The 17,240-nt window shown below is 47.0% G+C and overlaps 1 protein-coding gene and 1 pseudogene across 5 annotated transcripts in view; one reads left to right on the top strand and one right to left on the bottom strand.

Annotated features, from left to right (window-relative positions):
• The window catches only part of ZNF180 (zinc finger protein 180), a 34,591-nt gene extending 18,337 nt beyond the window's left edge, over positions 1–16,254 (bottom strand). Inside the window, exons 1-3 of one of the 5 annotated variants that reach the window (XM_032613052.1) lie at positions 16,005–16,254; positions 13,012–13,101; positions 560–634 (exon numbers count right to left, since the gene is read on the bottom strand). In XM_032613052.1, coding sequence (XP_032468943.1) covers positions 560–634; positions 13,012–13,062 — 126 coding nt within the window. In that variant the 5' untranslated portion in view covers positions 13,063–13,101; positions 16,005–16,254. Of the gene's footprint in view, positions 1–559; positions 635–13,011; positions 13,102–15,767; positions 15,872–16,004 lie in introns of those variants that run through there. The other 4 variants (XM_032613057.1, XM_032613054.1, XM_032613053.1 and 1 more) reach the window with 4 other exon arrangements.
• LOC116744003 lies at positions 3,106–5,099 on the top strand (annotated as a pseudogene).
• Positions 16,255–17,240: the final 986 nt, after the last annotated feature.

Genomic DNA, 17,240 nt, shown 5'->3' with positions numbered 1-17,240 from the left:
GGACTCTGCTTTATCGCTTTTGTCTTCTTTTTTAAATTACCATTTTTAATTTTTATACAATTTTGAAACGTTACTTTCCATTTACAGTTATTACAACATATTGGCTCTATTCCCCGCGTTGTAGAATACATCCTTGAGCCTATCTTACTCCCAATACTTTGTACCTCTCACTCCTCCACCCCTCTACTGCACCCCCATACACTGGTAACCACTAGTTTATTCTCTGTATCTGTGAGTTCTGCTTTACAGTTTTATCTCCTCTCTCTCCTGACCGTTAACTTCTTTTCCTTCACTTACTCTTTCCTGCAACCATTTAAACCAAGCCAAATCCTTTCAAACCTTTAGGGGATAAAAGACAACAACCCTCAACCTCAGATTTCCTTGCAGTTATCACTCTCTTCAATCTTTTATAGATAACCAACTTTTTGTAAAAAGTTGCCCACTCTTATCTCTATTTCCCCATTTTCTACTCACTTCCCAGCTCACTTCAATGTGGCTTCTGCCACCCACCAGCCATGCACATTTCTCGAGGTGAAGACAGAGGCCCTGTCCAACTCACCTGGGATGCAACGGCCAGTGACCCGGCATCGTCTCTCTCGACCTTGACGATAATCTCCTGAGGAAGGAGACAGTCCTGAGAAGGCAAAGCAGATGAGAAAAAGGAAAATAATCAGGGAGCTAAGCCATGGCTCAAAACTCCCACTGTGAGCTGGCTAGGATTTGACAGGCCATCTGTTTTAACACATCCCACCTACCAAACTTCTGCTCCTTCCCACTGGTAAGCTCAAGCTGAGCATGTGGAGAGAGAGAGGGGACATCTGGAAGAGCAAGAGGCATCAGAAACAGCATGATGTCTTTGTGCACCTTCCAGCCCAGCCCAGCTACCAGCTGAACGGAGCTGAGTGACCCCAGACACGATGCAGAAGAAAAGAACTGTCCAGCTTAAATCCCTGCCTGAATTCCTGGATCATGGAATTGTAAGGAAATAACACGTAATACAGCAAGACCAAAGAATGATAAAAACAAAGATCAACAAATTAACTTCATAAAATGTTTGGCAAAAAGTGCCACCGATAAAGGCACCACCAATAAGAATCTATGTTGTTAAGATTTCCTCTGAATCAGAAAGAAAGAAAAATAGACAAAGGAAAATACACAGGCAACTCAACTATGAAGAAATAAAATGGCCAGTGAATATACAAAAAGATGCTCATCTCTTTCAATCAGATAAAATCACATCTCTATTTCTATGACACCTCTATACCTTAGAGACCATTAAATTCACAGCAATAATTACAATTCAACAATTCTAGCCTTCCCACTTTCTATATTTGTACCTTCCTTCTCTGCGTCCCATTATCCTATTTATATTTACTTATCTGCTCAAACCCCTGTATGTAACCAATATCCCAACCACATGGACTGTTTCTTCGGCCTGTTGCTAATGACTCCTGCCCTGGTGGCCCACGGGTCAAGAGCTTCATATACTCCTAGTGGAAATTTAAGTTGATACAACCTCCCTGGATTGGCAATATATTTCTTAAAATAACATTTTATTTTGAAATAGTTTAAGACTCACAAGAATTTACAAAAACAGAACAGAGAGGGTTCCTGTGTACCCTTCACCCAGTTTCTCCCAATGATACTATCACATGTAACCACAGTGCATTGTCAAAACCAGGAAACTGATATCGGTTCAACATTTTTAACTCAGGTACCGACTTTATCCAGATTTCATCCATTTTTACATATACTCTTTGCTTTTATTTTTGTTTTTTTAATGGAAATATTTTAAAAATGTAATATCCAGTAAGTCTTCTTGATAGTATTTCCTTAGGAAATAACAGAAAGCACACTTAGGGACTTCCCTGGCAGTCCAGTGGTTAGGACCCAGCGCTTTCACTGCCCGGCACAGGTTCAATCCCGGGTCGGGGAACTAAGATCCTGCAAAACATGCGGAAGGAAGGAAGGAAGGAAAGAAAGAAAAGAAAGAAAGAAGGAAAGAAAGAACACTTAGATGTAGGTACAAGAAATCCCATTAAAGAGTTACATTATCATAGCAAAAATGGGAGGGGAGATTAAGTGTCCATCAGTAAGTGCCTGGTTAAATAAATTATGCTTCATCCAGATAACCGAATATTATTTAGCGGCCAAGAGAAGAAAAGATAGATTTGCATGGATTGATGCATACAAAGGACAGAAAGATGTCTATAATATATTGTGGAGTGAAAAAATTAAGAACCGTATATAGACCATGAATAAATTTTTATAAAATATAAACATGCCCAGAAAAGTCCGGAAGGACAGTCTCAAAAGCATTAAAAGCAGTTATATTTTGGGAAAGCAGAATGGAGGTGCAGGTTCACAGTCTGTGTTTCAACATGGTATCCATTTTTTAATGACATTTCTTTTCCTTAATTCAATATTTACCAAACAGCAAAAAATGTTTCCCTCTTGAAAAAATCACTCTGAAACAAGATAATTCCTTTGTGGCTTCTTGAAGTTTTTACTACCGAGTACAATGACTCATCCTGTCAAATGACATTCTGTTCAAGGACAGGCATACTTTTTTTTTTTTTTTTTTTGGCCTCGCCACAGCTTGCAGGATCTTAGTTCCCCAACCAGGGACTGAACCCACACCCTCAGCAGTGAAGGTACAGTCCTAACCACTGGACGGCCAGGGAATTCCCCCCAGCATACCTCATCTTATTGCACTTTACTGCGCTTCACAGATACGCACTTTACAAATTGAAGATTGTGGCAACCCTACATCAACCAAGTCTATTGGTGCCATGTTCCCAATAGCATTTGCCCACTTCATGTCTATGTGTCACAGTTTGCTAATTCTCAAAATATTTAAAACTTCTGCATTATTATTATATTTGTCATGGTGATCTGTGATCAGGGATCTTTGATGTTACTACTGTAACTGTTTTGAGGTGTCACAATCTGTGTCCAAATAAGAGGGCAAATTTAACCCATAAATGTTGTGTATATTCTGACTTCTCCACTGACCAGCCCTTCCTCCGTCTCTCTCCCTCTCCTCAGGACTCCTTATTCCCTGAGACACAACAATATTTAATTAGGCCAGTTAATAACCCTACAATGGCCCCTAAGTGGTCAAGTGAAAAGAAGAGCCATGCATACATCTCTCACTTTAAATCAAAAGCTAGAAAGGATTAAGCTTAGTGAGGAAAGCAGGTCGAAAGCTGAGACGGGCTGAAAGCTAGGCCTCTTGCGCCAGTCAGCCAAGGTGTGAATGCAAAGGAAAAGTTCTTGAAGGAAATGAAAAGTGCTACTCCAGTGAACACGCAAATGACAAGAAAGAGAAACAGTTTTATTGCTGATATGGAGAAAGTGTGAGTGAATTGGACAGAAGATCAAACCAACCACAACATTCCCTTAAGCCAAAGCCTCCTCCAGGGCAAGGCCCTAACTCTCTTGATTTCTGTGAAGGCTGAGAGAGGTGAGGAAGCTGCAGAAGAGAAGTCTGAAGCCAGCAGAGGTTGGTTCTTGAGGTTTAAGGAAAGAAGCCGCCTCCGTAACCTAAAAGTGCAAAGCGAAGCAGCAAGTGCCGATGGAGAAGCTGCAGCAAGTTACCCAGAAGATCTAGCTAAGTAATTCATGAAGGAGGCTACACTAAACAACAGATTTTCAATGTACACAAAACAGCCTTAGGTTGGAAGAAGATGCCATCTAGGACTTTCATAGCTAGAGAGGAAAAGTCAATGCCTGGCTTCAGAGCTTCAAAGGACAGACTGACTCTCTGGTTATGGGCTAAGGCAGCTGGTGACTAAGTTAAAGCCAATGCTCATTTACCATTCTGAAAATCGTAGGGCCCTTAAGAATTATATTAAACCTACTCTACTTGTGCTCTATAAATGGAAGAACAAAGCTTGGATGACAGCACATCTGTTTACAACATAGTTTACCAAATAGTTTACGCCCGCTGTTGAGACCTATTGCTCAGAAGAAAAGATTCTTTTCAAAACGTTACTGCTGGGCTTCCCTGGTGGCGCAGTGGTTGAGAGTCCGCCTGCCGATGCAGGGGACACGGGTTCGTGCCCCGGTCCGGGAAGATCCCACATGCCGCGGAGCGGCTGGGCCCGTGAGCCACGGCCGCTGAACCTGTGCGTCCGGAGCCTGTGCTCCGCAACGGGCAAGGCCACGGCAGTGAGAGGCCCACGTACCGCAAAAAAAAAAAAATTACTGCTCACCTGAGAGCTCTGATGGAGATGTACAATGAGATTAATGTTTTGATGCCTGCTAGCACAACATCCATTCTGCAGCCCGTGAAGCAAGGAATCATTTCAACTGTCAAGTCTTATTATTCGAGAAATGCGTTTCATAAGGTTATAGCTGCCAATAGACAGTGATTCCTCTGGTGGATCTGGAGAAAGTCAATTGAAAACCTCCTGGGAAGGATTCACCATTCCAGATACCATTAAGAACATTCGTGATTCATGGGAAGAGGTCAAAATACCAACATTAACAGGAGTTAATGTGAACAGGAGTTCCTGCTAATTAACAGGAGTTTGGATGAAGCTGATTCTAACCCTCATGGATGACTTTGAGGGGTTCAAGATTTCAGTGGAAGAAGTAACCACAGATGAAGTGAAAACAGCAAGAGAACTAGAATTAGAAGTGGAGCCGGAAGATGTGACTGCATTGCTGCAATCTCATGGAAAAACTTTAATGAATGAGGAGTTGTTTCTTGTGGATGAGGAGAGGAAGTGGTTTCCTGAGCTGGAATCTACTCCCAGTGAAGATGCTGAGAAGATTGCTGAAATGACAACAAAGGATTTAGAATATGACATAAACATAGTTGATAAAGCAGCAGCGGGGTTTGAGAGAATTGACTCCAATTTTGAAGGAAGTTCTACTGTGGCTAAATGCTACTAAACAGCACTCCATGCTATGGAAATACTGTTCGAGAAAGAAAGAGTCAGTGGATGAGGCAAACTTCATCACTGTCTTATTTTAAGAAATTGCCACAGCTCCCCAAACCTTCAGCGCCCACCACCTTGATCAGTCAGCAGCCACCAGCAGTGAGGCAGGACCCTCCAGCAGCTACAAGATATGACTCAGATGATGGTTAGCATTTTTTTTAGCAATAGGTATTTTTAAATTAAGGTATGTACATTTTTTAGACATAATGCTCTGGCACACTTAAGAGACAACAGTATAGCGTGAACGTAACTTTTATACGCACTGAGAAACCAAAAAATTCACATGACTCGCTTTATTTCGATATTCACTTTACTGCGGTGGTCTGGAACCGAACCCGCAGTATCTCCAGCGTATGCCTGTGTACTTTGTTCCTTCTTAAATCTTCAAACACTGAGAAATAAGTACAGTTGACCCGTGAACAACATGGGTTTGAACTGCGCAGGTCCACTTATATGTGAATTTCTTTCAATAAGTATGAACAGTACTACCCAACACTTGGTTGGTTGAATCCACGAATGTGTAACCACATCTGAGGATGTTGGTATACATGGAGACTCCTGGAACCAATCCCTCTCGGATATCGAGGGATGATTTTACTGTTGATTCTTGATTATAACTCAGTTATCACTCAGTCTCAATCATAAACTAAAAGGAGATAAACTACTGTACTTTTCACAGGTGTGCCAATTTCCCTCCCTTATCAACCTAGATAAAATTTCACCATTGCATTGGGAAGGGTCATGAAAAGTAGCTAGCTTAAAGTCAGAAAAGGATTTCTCCAAGCCTAAAAACACCTCTCTATAATTCCTGGGCAGGTACTAAGGGTAACGCTGAGTATTTAATGAACTGGAGTTGTTGCAATGTAAAGGTGGCCCAACGTGAAAGCTTAACTGCTAATTACCTGCATTACTGTTGAGTACAAATGCCAGGATGGTTAAACTGCCTTAACATGGCTGCCTGGGCATTACAAAATAGCTCCAAAGGCCAAGGAACAAAAACATACAAATCTAACTCACAAGGCTAAAATAACAACAACAAAACTACAGATAGCCCCAAGGAGCCACAAGTTTTGACCCCAAACTGCTAACGGACTCAAATATCATGGAAACTCGGCTACTAAGAGAAATTGCATTCTTAATGTGTGACAACACCAAAGCTGTCTTTTCTTGCTACAAAAGTGGCACACGTTGCATTCTAACAACTTAAGGGCCAGAAGTTAACTCATCCTATAATCTAAAACTACCTGGGAAATGAGAAGTTTCTCAAGAAAGGAAAACCTAGAAACACTGGACTGTATTTTAAATTATTACATAATCTTTCACATTTTTTGTTTGTTTTTAACATTTAAGACCAGTTAAGAAACAAAGCCAAGAACTGAAAGACTTCATGTTTCTAATTCAGGAGGTGCTAGTAAAGACAAAACCCCAAAATGCTCCTTATCTGCCACAACTGCTAAAACAATTTTACTCGGGGAATATGGATGCACCTTCTCTTTAATCAAAACTGCTTTCAACATCTTATGATTTAAAAGTTTTCACAAGGAAAACAAAAGGGAGATCACTTCTGCTCACGGCCTTCTCTGCACCAAATGTCCTTTCCTGCCACCAGCCCATAAGTCAATTCCGCCACTTTGCTTTCATTTCTTTGCATCACACATATATTTATACCTTTAAAAAAAAAAATCCAACTTCCACTAGAGTGGGTTCCATAAGAGCTGAGCTCTCCTCTCTCCTATTTAGCATGGTTTCATTGTGCTTCAATCAGCACAGTCATCACTCAGTGTCCTGGGGCGGGGCGGGGGTGGTTCCAGGACCCCCACTGATACCAAAATCCACTGATGCTCAAGTCTCCTATATAAAAATGGCGCAGTACTTGCATATAACCAACATACATCCTCCCGTCTACTTTAAATCATCTCTAGATTACTTATAATACCCCATTCAATGTCAGTGCTATGTAAATGCCATGCAAATGTGATGGAAAGAGTTGCCAGGCAAGCAACAAATTCAAGTTCTGTTTCTTGGAACTCTTTGGAATTAAAAAAAATTTTTTTGATCCTGGGTTGGTTGAATCTGCAGAACCCTAGGATATGGAGGACCGACTGTACTGACACATGGTAGCCACTTCATAAACGTGTGTTGACAGTAAAACAACCACACGGAATGTGCTACCTGAGCCTTCACATTGTCCTTTGGTCCCCAAAGGCACCAAGTCTTTGCTGAGTTCAAGTCCCTCCTCTGGTTAGAAGAAACCTCTGTTGGGCGCCCTTTCTTCTCAGAAAAAGCATCAGCCTCCAGAACCTACCCCCAACTTACTCTCTCAAACTAAATGCTCAAAAACCATGTTGTCGGGACTTCGCTGGCAGTCCAGTGGTTAAGACTCCAACTCTCCCAATGCAGGAGGCCTGGGTTCGATCCCTGGTCAGGGAACTAGAATCCTGTATGCTGCACAATGCGGCCAAAGAAACAAAACAAAACAACCGTGTTGTCTCAAAAGTATGTACACACACACACACACACACACACCTACACCCACCCACTCCTTCTATCCACTTCGGATTACCAACCATTTTAGGAATGTCTCCTGTATTTACATCTTAGCTCCTGCGGTTTCCTTCAGATAATACCTATCATTTGCTAGTGTGTTTAACAACACACAGAGTACTTCAACACAGACTATCTCACACAATTATCTAAACTCTTTTGAAGAAGGGAGTGACATGTCAATTTTACCCACACAGAAATAAATGGTAATAAAGTTTCGTAAACTCATTGAAGTCCATGGAGTTCACCAGAGATGGTCCAAACACTGATTGCCTGATGTGAACTCCTCCCCTTTCCATGGCCCCATCGCTCAAAATCTGATCATTCAAGCTCCAGAGCAAATGCCACCTCTTCCATGAAGCGTTCCCAGATAGCACAAAGTCTTGTCTCTTCTTCCCTTAGTTTCTTAGCTGTTTTTATTGGACCCTAACTGTACCAGTAAAATCATTCTCCTCGAATTAATTCCATGTCTATATACCTGGGTCATGAATCCTAAACTGTAAAGAACTGTATAGTTTTCACCTTTGTATTCTCCTCAGTACTGACCAGGAGCACAACGTGAGTTGTCTGAATGTGACAAGGCTAGAGATAAGCGCACGGTTTTGGATATATAACTGGAATGAAAAGCCTTTACTCCCACTTCTGTGTGCTCTGGAGCATTTTTATTTTTATTCTTTTTCACTATTTACAATTTATTTTATTCTACAACTTTACTGAGGTATACCTGACAAATAAAAATTGTACACAGTTACGATTTTTTTCATATGGTCAGAACACTCAAGATCAACTCTCAGCAAATTTCGAGGACACAATACAATATTGTTAACTTTAGTCACCATGCTGTACATTAGATTCCCCAGGACTTACTCATCCCACATAACTGACCCTTTGCAACATCTAACCAACATCTTCCCATTTCCCCCACTGCCTGGCAACCACCACTGTACTCTCTGCTTCTACGAGTTGGACTCTTTTAGGTTCCACACATAAGTGAGATCATGCAGTATTTGCCTTTCTGTGTCTGGCTTATTTCACTTAGTATAATGTCCTTCTGGAGCATTTAAAAAAGTATCCCTTTTGTTCAACAATCACCTCTCCATGTAATGAAGAAACGGTTTCCTTTTTCTTCGTGTACTTTACAGAATTGGAATAGGAATTAGCCTGTTGACTTGGAGAAGCCTGTTGACGTGGAGAAGAGTTACAGGCAAGAGATAATAACCGTTCTCTCTGCGACATGGGTGGAAACATGTGTGATCCAGGGCCAAGGAAGAGAGACAAGCACAGCCCTCATGGAGTGGCCTGTCCCCTTCACAGTGAACCCTTGCTCAAATCAGTCCTAGGACTATTTGCTACTGGCTCTCCTGTATACAGAGTTGACCAAACATACCTAACTCAGGGGATGGGCGGTGGTTCTTGGGGGAAAAAAAGCTTCCAGTCAAATCACAGAATGATTACTGAACTCAATTCTCCAAGCTTTGTATTTGGGAAACTCCTACATCTGTGAGGAGGTTCAGGATATTAACTCTAATAGGCATGGCACTAGGAGAATTTCCCTCCTTGGTGTGTTAATTTCTCTTATGGCCCACAGGAGATGTAGGGCAGAGTTCACATTTCAGCTCAAGGGAAGTGATGTACAGGGGCCATTTGGAGGGCACAGAGTTTCTTAATTACTAATTTGAGAGGGAGTAAAAGCAACCCGTATTCAAACCAAAAGCTGAAGGTTCCCCTGCCTGATTTTCTCAGAGATCCTCCGTCTCACTAGTTCTCATGCACAAGAAAATTCTCTCTCCCATCCCACACCATTATCTATGAAAATTCTCAACTTTCCTCAGATGGACAGAACAGACCCTCCAGCACCGGGTCACCAATTCATCAACAACCTGCCCGGCTCCGATGTTGAAACTGACAGGGAACAGGCGAGGCTCCGCCACCACCTTGGCCGGACCCTGAAGGCAGGCAGGGTTCAGAGTCGCCTCAAGGCCGAGTTACCTCCAGGTATGTAAGTCACTGAAACCTCTCAGGTGATGTCTCAATACAGTCTCTCCTTGAGTGTCCCTCATTCAAAGCCAAGACTTGGGCTCCCTGGTTGTCTCTCCCTGCCAGGGCTCTCCTTACCGTCTCCAGGCCCAAAGCACCCGTGCGTCTTCTGATAACGATTAAAATGAACTAGAGGCCGTTCAGAGTTGAGAAGTGTGGAAGCCAGCCTCCAAGGTGGCCCCCGGTGACCGCCACTCCTCCTGGTATTCACAGCCTTATGTAGTCCTTACCCACCTGGTACCAGGGTAGGTCTGTGCGACCAACAGACTACAGAGGAAGCGATGGTGTGTCATTCTGAGATCAAATGATAAAAGACACGGTGGCTTCCATCTTGGCTGTGTGTAATTAAGCGTGCAAGCTCCCGCTCCCCTCCCCTCTTCCTCTCTCTCTCTCATCTTTCTCAGATCATTTGCTCTGGGAGAAACCAGCTGCTGTGTTGTGAGCAGCCCTGGGGAGAGGTCTACGTGGTGTGGGACTGAGGCCTCTCGCCAACAGCCACGTGAGTGAGCTTGCAAGTGGATCCCCTACCCACGCAAGCCTTCCAAAGGCAGCAGCCCCAGCCAACAACTTACTGCAGCCTCACCAGGGACCCCGAGTGCCAGAAACATCCCGATAAGCTGCTCCCAGATTCCTGACCCTCAGATACTGTGTGAGATAAAAAATGTTCGTTGCTTTAAGCTGCTAAGTTTGAGAGATGCAACCCGATAACTCATACAAGAAGGAAGATGTTTTTGCTTTTTCTATCTATGTAGCCTTTCTGTCTGTGAGAGCCTGTCTTTTTCCCCAGCACCTCACACAGGGCCTTACATTGGTTAGTCCATCAATAAATATTTGATGAAAGTAAAAATCATCATGAGTAGATTGCTAATTCAGTTGTATAACATAGAAGAAGATGGTGAAAGGACCACTAGGATTCCCAGAAAACACCTGAAGTTACTGGCTTAAAGTACAATACCAATGGTCACATCAAAACTCATTTTACCTGTACTTTTGATAAAGATGTGAATGCAAATGTATGTAAATTTATATTTGCCTAACTTCTCTCTCTGAAACTCTTGTGTACGTGTACAAGGAATCATTTATATAATCAAAAACATTTATAGCAGTGCTGCCTGTAACAGCAAAAAACGGAACACTAAATACCCATTAACAGTAAACTCATAAAACCTGTGGCATATTTAGAAGTTGAGATCTGGGCACTAGGGGTGCACACTGGTATCAGAATGTCACTGCTCTCAGGCCCTCACAGTGGACAGAGACAGGGAATACATATGTGTATATCTGTATGTACACACACACACAGAGGCACACATCTGTATGTATTTCTACATCTACATATACTGAAAACCAGGAGCCACCCCAATACCTCCAATTCCACTGATCACCACCAAGATCATTCCAAAGTCCTCTCTTTCCACAGCTGACGGCGAGAACCCTGCCTCCCACTGACTGATAAGGACAGAGTAAAGGGACAAAGTAGATAATTAAATAGTTAATGCCACTAGGGGATTGTAAGTAAAGAAAGAAGTATGGGAGACCCCTGTAAGTTAATGATCACTCAAGAAAGCAGGTTTGCTTAACCACAAAACCAAGCAGGCTCGCTTAGCAACAAAACCATGCAACAGAAGCATGAGGCATGCCCTCAAACAATAAAACAATGGTGGCGTGAGACCCACATCCTGCCCAGTGAGCTCAGTAAGTTAATGATTCCTAGAACATGCTCCTCTGTGTGCACTAAAAACAAAAATGTGAGGAAAAGGTGGCATTATACTAAAACCTGAGATGAGTTACTATTTTTAGCATATGTACTGCCTTTTTGCTCATTTCCACTGTGCCACGACAGTCCCGGCTTGACCATGTAGGGACAAGAAAACGCCCCTGCCCGACACGGAGGAAGAACTGATGATGGAAGCGTGAGATCTACTCAAGAATGAGGAAGAAGGTGGTCTTTTCCCCCTCCCCACTTTTCCTTTGATTATAAAACTGTAGCCCACTAAATTTGGGGGGCACGGCACCCTCTTGCCCGCCTACCTGTAAGCCTCACAAGCGTCCTGTTCTAATAAATCACTCCTCATCTCTTACTTTGCCTCTCGCTGAATTCTTTCTACGCTGAGACATAAAGAACTGGAGCTCCAAGAAGCCCCCACGAAACGCCACCTAGCAGTTTCACCATGACCCTTATTTGATTTGTTTATCTGACTGACCCCCCTGTAAGTAACTAATCTCCCATTTCTACCGCCACTGCCTCTCCTACACAGTTCTCCTCGGCAGGCCCACCTGGGCTCTGCTGCCCGACACGGGGCCGGCCTCTGCCAGGGGGCCCTCGTCACCCTGCCTCTGCTCTGACTCTGCAGGTTAGGTGGCCTCTTCTCAGGGACTCACTCTCGAGTCACTTGGCCTTGGACTCCGTGTGGATGTCCTCGTCTGAGCTGATACTCCATGTCGAGTCAGATGCCCTCAACCTGCTCAGCCACACCAGGATGCACCCCACCTCCAACACGGATGCCCGTCTCACCCGGCTCTGGCTCGGACACCCTAAGCTGGACCACCCCTTGCGTGGACACTCTCACTGCACTTGGGCTGCCCACACCAGGGCATCCCCTCTCTGGATGCTCTTCTCACCTGCGCTGACCGTGTCACCCCAAACCAGAACCTCCTCCTCCGTGTGGACACTTACCTCACCCCACTGGGTCACCGACGCCCTCACACATGGATGCCCTTGTCACCCTGATGAAGCTGTGCCACCCCACAGCAGGCAGCCCTCCCTCAACTGCAGACGCCTACCTGGCTCTGCCCCACCTAATAGCTTCAGGATTGAACTGTCCAGGAAGGGAAAGGTGAAATTCTAATTTAACATCTTTAAGAAATGAAATTTTCTCAAAGAAAATGCTTTAAATCATTAATTTCCTAACCTTAAAATGTGTTGTACAGAAGTACAAAAGTATAGATAAGTAACTAAAAACATAAAGTCACTGGGAACATAACTTACAGATAATCTTTGTTAACTGATATCATGTATTTTCTATGCACACGCAAACTACATCCTTTCTTTAATCATTTCAAAATGCTATTTACTTAACATAGATCATAAATATCTTTTTATCCTATCAATGGCTACAGTGAATTCCATTTCATGGTCTTTTACTAGAACTCATTTAACTTTCCTCTTGCATTGCACGTTCACAAACATTCTTTCCAATTGCTTATTCTCAAGCAAAGCTGTGAGTCACTGGCTAAGGGCTTTGGATACAGGATGCCAAATTCCTTCCAGAAAGAGTTATTTGGGTTAAGAGGGTGAGGAAATGCAGGGAGCCCCATAAAATGTATAGTGTGTGTCAGAAGCCTGCTGATCGGGAGGGACCAGAAGCCCCCAAAACACTGCAAAGAGAGCTGGACAGTGTCCCAAACCCAGGGGATCAGGCTGTGGGGCATGGGTGGGGACAAGCTCTGGGTCTCCCAAGGGAAGGGAAGCTCCACTCACCTGCGCGCTGGCCTCCAGGGGTCCCGGGGGCTTCTCATCCCGCTCTTCCATGCTCTCCTCCAGGCACGGGCAGGGGCCTGAGGTCCCGAGCTGCAAGGGGAGAAGCCCTGAGTACAGCATCTTCGTGCAGGTCCACTGTGGCTCCCCGCTCCCTGGATTAGTCTCTGCTTCCGGGATGCAGTACCCATGGCAACTGTGCTTCTAGAGGCTCCTGCCCAGATAGATTCCTGCCTGAACAGCTATGCTTGCACCTAGAGTCCCTCAGTTCCTCTCCCAGGCCAAGGCTCTGCAGCTCTAGCCTGCAGCTCCTCCACTGTCTGGGGCCTCTGGACCACCGACCTGGAGGCCCACCACATGCCCAAGTGCGGTCTTCCGTCCATCACCAAAACCTGCAGCACGAATCAGTCCCTCTCTATCCCACTGGATCCTGGGACCCCTACGGACACCCAGCACATTAAGGACCCCCTGGTGTGCACCCACTACCCCCAACCTGAATCTGCAGCCCCAAATCAGCACCTCCTCCTAAGGCAAACAGCAGGGCTCTGGGCTTGATGGCTCAAACTCCATGCGTGACTAATCGCATGACGTTCATGACGTAGCCCCGCCCCTCCCAGGATCCACTGACAAGCCTGACCCTCCAGCACCTGTCGGGTGGATTGCCTCTCACTTCCTGCTCAAACAGCCAAGTGTAAGCAGAGCTCAGCTGCACCCAGGACCTGGTCCCTCAACCATTCTAGGGTGGGCGGGCTTCTACCAGAAGAGCGCCAGTCCAGATTCTCCCCTACCCCAAATCTTCCTGGGCCCCGAATTTGTAATTCTGACCTGGCTCCTCCACCAACTTGGGTGTCCTCAGGCCTGAGTCAGAAACAAAGCCGGCATGGGACCGGGGGCTGCCCGACAAACACCAGCACCTGCCAGAATGTGGACCTCAGTTGTCTTTGTACCAACTCGATGTTTCTCGGTCGGAGACTAGAACAGCAAATCCCCCACCTCCACACGCCATCCCTGCCCCATCTCTCCCTCTTACCCACCCCTCAGCCCCACTGGATTCTCACTCAAAACAGTATAGGTGAGTTCACAATGCAGCTGTACCCTGAACCCGCACCCAAACTGCTTCCCCCACCAACCTCCCCAGGCCCCTACTTGAGTCGCACCTGCCCAGATTCCTCCCGAACATCTTCCTGGGCACCTACAGCTCAGGGAGAGCCTGCCTCTCCACCAACCTGGGCATCATCAGGCTGTGAGTGGGGTGCCAGGGGCACAAAGACCCCAGCGTCCTCTAATACCCACCTCCAGCTCCTCCTTTCTCACCCAAGTACCTGCTCGTGTGCACAGAGGGCACCCGGCACAGCCCTACCCCTCTGCAGCCCAGAATCCGCAGCTACTCCCTCCACCCACCTGGACATCCTCAGGCAGTACCAGGGTCCTAGGACTGCCCACGCGCCCATTCTGCCCAAAGGCCAGTGTATGTGCAGAGCGCGGCCTTGGCCCTCCCAAGTTCAGAACCCAAAGCTCCAAACTGGGGCCCTCAGGCCTCTACTCCAGCAGCCACCGCACAGGGGTCTCCCATCGAGCTTCCCTCCTCCTGCTGGCATACCCACGCACGCAGAGCAGGCTCACACCCAGAATCTGCATCCAGGACCTGGGCCCTCGGCCAGCCTGGGGCACTGTGCGAGTTCCCGCTCCTGAGACGAGAAGCTGCACTTCCCAATCTGTTCCTCAACCTCCCTGGGCTACCTCAAGTACCCACCAGCCCCTGTGAGGGTTCTCAGGTCTCCAGCCTCACTGCCTGCTTACCGCCATTGCTCCAGAACACCCAAACGGTAACTGGAGCAGAGAACTCCAGAATCAGGCCTAGGACCTGGGCACTCACCAGCCTGGGGGTTCTCAAACTCACGATAGAGCAGCTCCCATGGGAACCGGGTCCTTTTGCTTCCTCCAACCCAAATGTTAACCCCTGGGTGCCACCTAGCATACAGCCCCTTCCGGGTCCAAATCTGCAGCCCAGACTCTGTTCCTCTACCACCTGGAGCATTCTCACGCCTGCAAGCTAGGCAGCCCAAGCAAAGGTCCTGGGAACACCTACTTCATAATCGTGCTGGCAGCATCCCACTTCCTTCCCAAACAGCTGTCAGTCTGATGGTAGCGGCTACAGCTTGTCATTCCTGGGCTCCGAATCTGTACCTGCCACCCAGTGTCTTCACCAAACTTGAATGTCCTAGGACTCTGCACTATCCAACGTGGGTCCCAGGATCACTGGTCCAAGTTCCTGCTTTCCATTCAGACATCTCCAACATGTGTAGGAAGCCCTCTGCTTAGAACCTGCCTCTAGGCTCTGGTCTCTCCGTCAACCTAGGAGTCTGCAGTCCATCAGCCAGTCTCACGGCGTGGGGCGGGGGGACGGTGGGGGCGGGGTCGCTGAAGTAGCGCTGCCTCTCCTAAGACAAGAAACTGCAACTCCCACTTAGTCTGTCCACTACCCAGGGCGCCCCCAGGTCTGCAAAAAGAGTGGTGTCTCTTCCAGGATCCTAGAGTCAACTACCCAGAATCTCACCTCCCATCTCGTGTTTCCTGCTCAAACACCTGCTCAAGAGTATAGGAATAATGACAGAGCCCCTCTCCTCCGAAAACCAGAATCTGCAACTGGGCACTTCATCAACCCAGTCGTTCTCAGCTCCTCCAACCTTGGATGAGGGAGAGGCGGGGTTCTCAGGATCTTTCCCCACACCCGTGCATATAGCCTGTCTTCCACCAACCTGGGCTTCCCCAGAGCATCCTAAGAGCAACACCCGACCAGTTACCCGCACACGTGCGCAGAGCACAGTCCCGTGATCTGCAGATGCCCTAGTATCACCACCAACTTCTGCGACCCGAAGCTGAAGCACCGCCCACGCAGGTCCCAGATCGCCCACCCACACTCGCCATCCCAGCGGCCCGCCTAGACCCTGCGCATGCGCGCACGGGACACCGGCGTTGCCCCGCCCCTCACCAACCTGGGCGTCCACCGGGTCGAGGACCAGGCAGGGCCTGTCCCAGCCTCAGTGCCCAGCACGGCTCTACGGCAAGACGAGCTCGGTTAAGCAACTCTCTGCCCCGATTCTGCACACGACAGACTCGGGTTAAGCTACTTCTATCCCCTCCCCTAGTCGGCATCCGCAGGGCCACTGGGCTTAACCTGCAAAGGGCCGAGGTGCGCGGAGACAAAAAACGTCCGCGCGCGGGACAATGGCTGCGCTTCTGGCCGAACCCGGAAGTACGTTTGGGCTCGGCGAGCCTGGACTACAATTCCCAGAAGGCTCGGCGGCGCGGGCGGGGTTCCAGCTCCTCAGGGAAGGTGGACACCCGGACGCGACAACACAGGAAGAGAGAGTTAGGGTTGGGGTCCGGCTGGGGTCTGAGTGTGTGCGTGTCCGAGTTTTTGCGGGGCGCCGAGACGAGGAGCCAGATCGGAGGCCGAAGCCAAGACACCGACGCGTGGGGAGTGGTTGGCTTGGGAAAGGCCGGCCCTGGGCTCGGCTTGACGTCCAGGAGTGACAGTGAAAACGGGGTCCGGAGGGAAACGGCGGGGACCCCTCCTGGGCGCCTGCTGCCTTTGTCAGGCGCTTTGCGCTCACCATCTCCTTTGGTCCTCGTGGGCAAAGACAGTTGCTACAAACCCGTTATACAGTCCAGGGAGCTCCTGTCAAGCCCTTCAAGAGTCTGAAATGTTTTTGTAGTCAATAATAGTAAAATAGTAAGAATCCTTTTTTTTTTTAATTGAGGTTTTTTTCCCCCCTACCTATAAGGACTTAAGGATCTGTTCCCCACCCCTCCTCTTTTCTCTTCGCCTTCATCTCCGGAGCGTTTTCCTGGCTCAGTTCCAGTCACGCTGGCCTATACACTTTCTCCAACAACTCCCGCAGGCTCCCGCTTCAGGACCTTAGCCTGTGCTGTTCATGCTGCCCGGCAGGCTCTTCCTCGGAGGATTCCCCCACCGTCTGGTCGTCAGGCGAATGTCACCTCTTGAGGCATTTCCCCCACCAACCATTGTAAACTTGCAAACCCACTCTTCACTCCCCACGTACTCCCTCCTCCCCCCACCGTTATTTTTTTCCCTGAAGAACTTTTCACTAACGTAGAATATATTTTAGGTGTTTTGTTGTTGTTGGTTTTGTTTTGTTTTTGGTCTGTTGTCTATCTGCATTCACCACGAGACCGTGCGCTCCATAAGGGAAAGGATTTATATCTAT

This window comes from Phocoena sinus, chromosome 19 (genome assembly GCF_008692025.1).
Source record: "Phocoena sinus isolate mPhoSin1 chromosome 19, mPhoSin1.pri, whole genome shotgun sequence".
Classification (NCBI taxonomy): domain Eukaryota; kingdom Metazoa; phylum Chordata; class Mammalia; order Artiodactyla; family Phocoenidae; genus Phocoena; species Phocoena sinus.
This window is presented reverse-complemented; position numbering and strand designations above follow the sequence as displayed.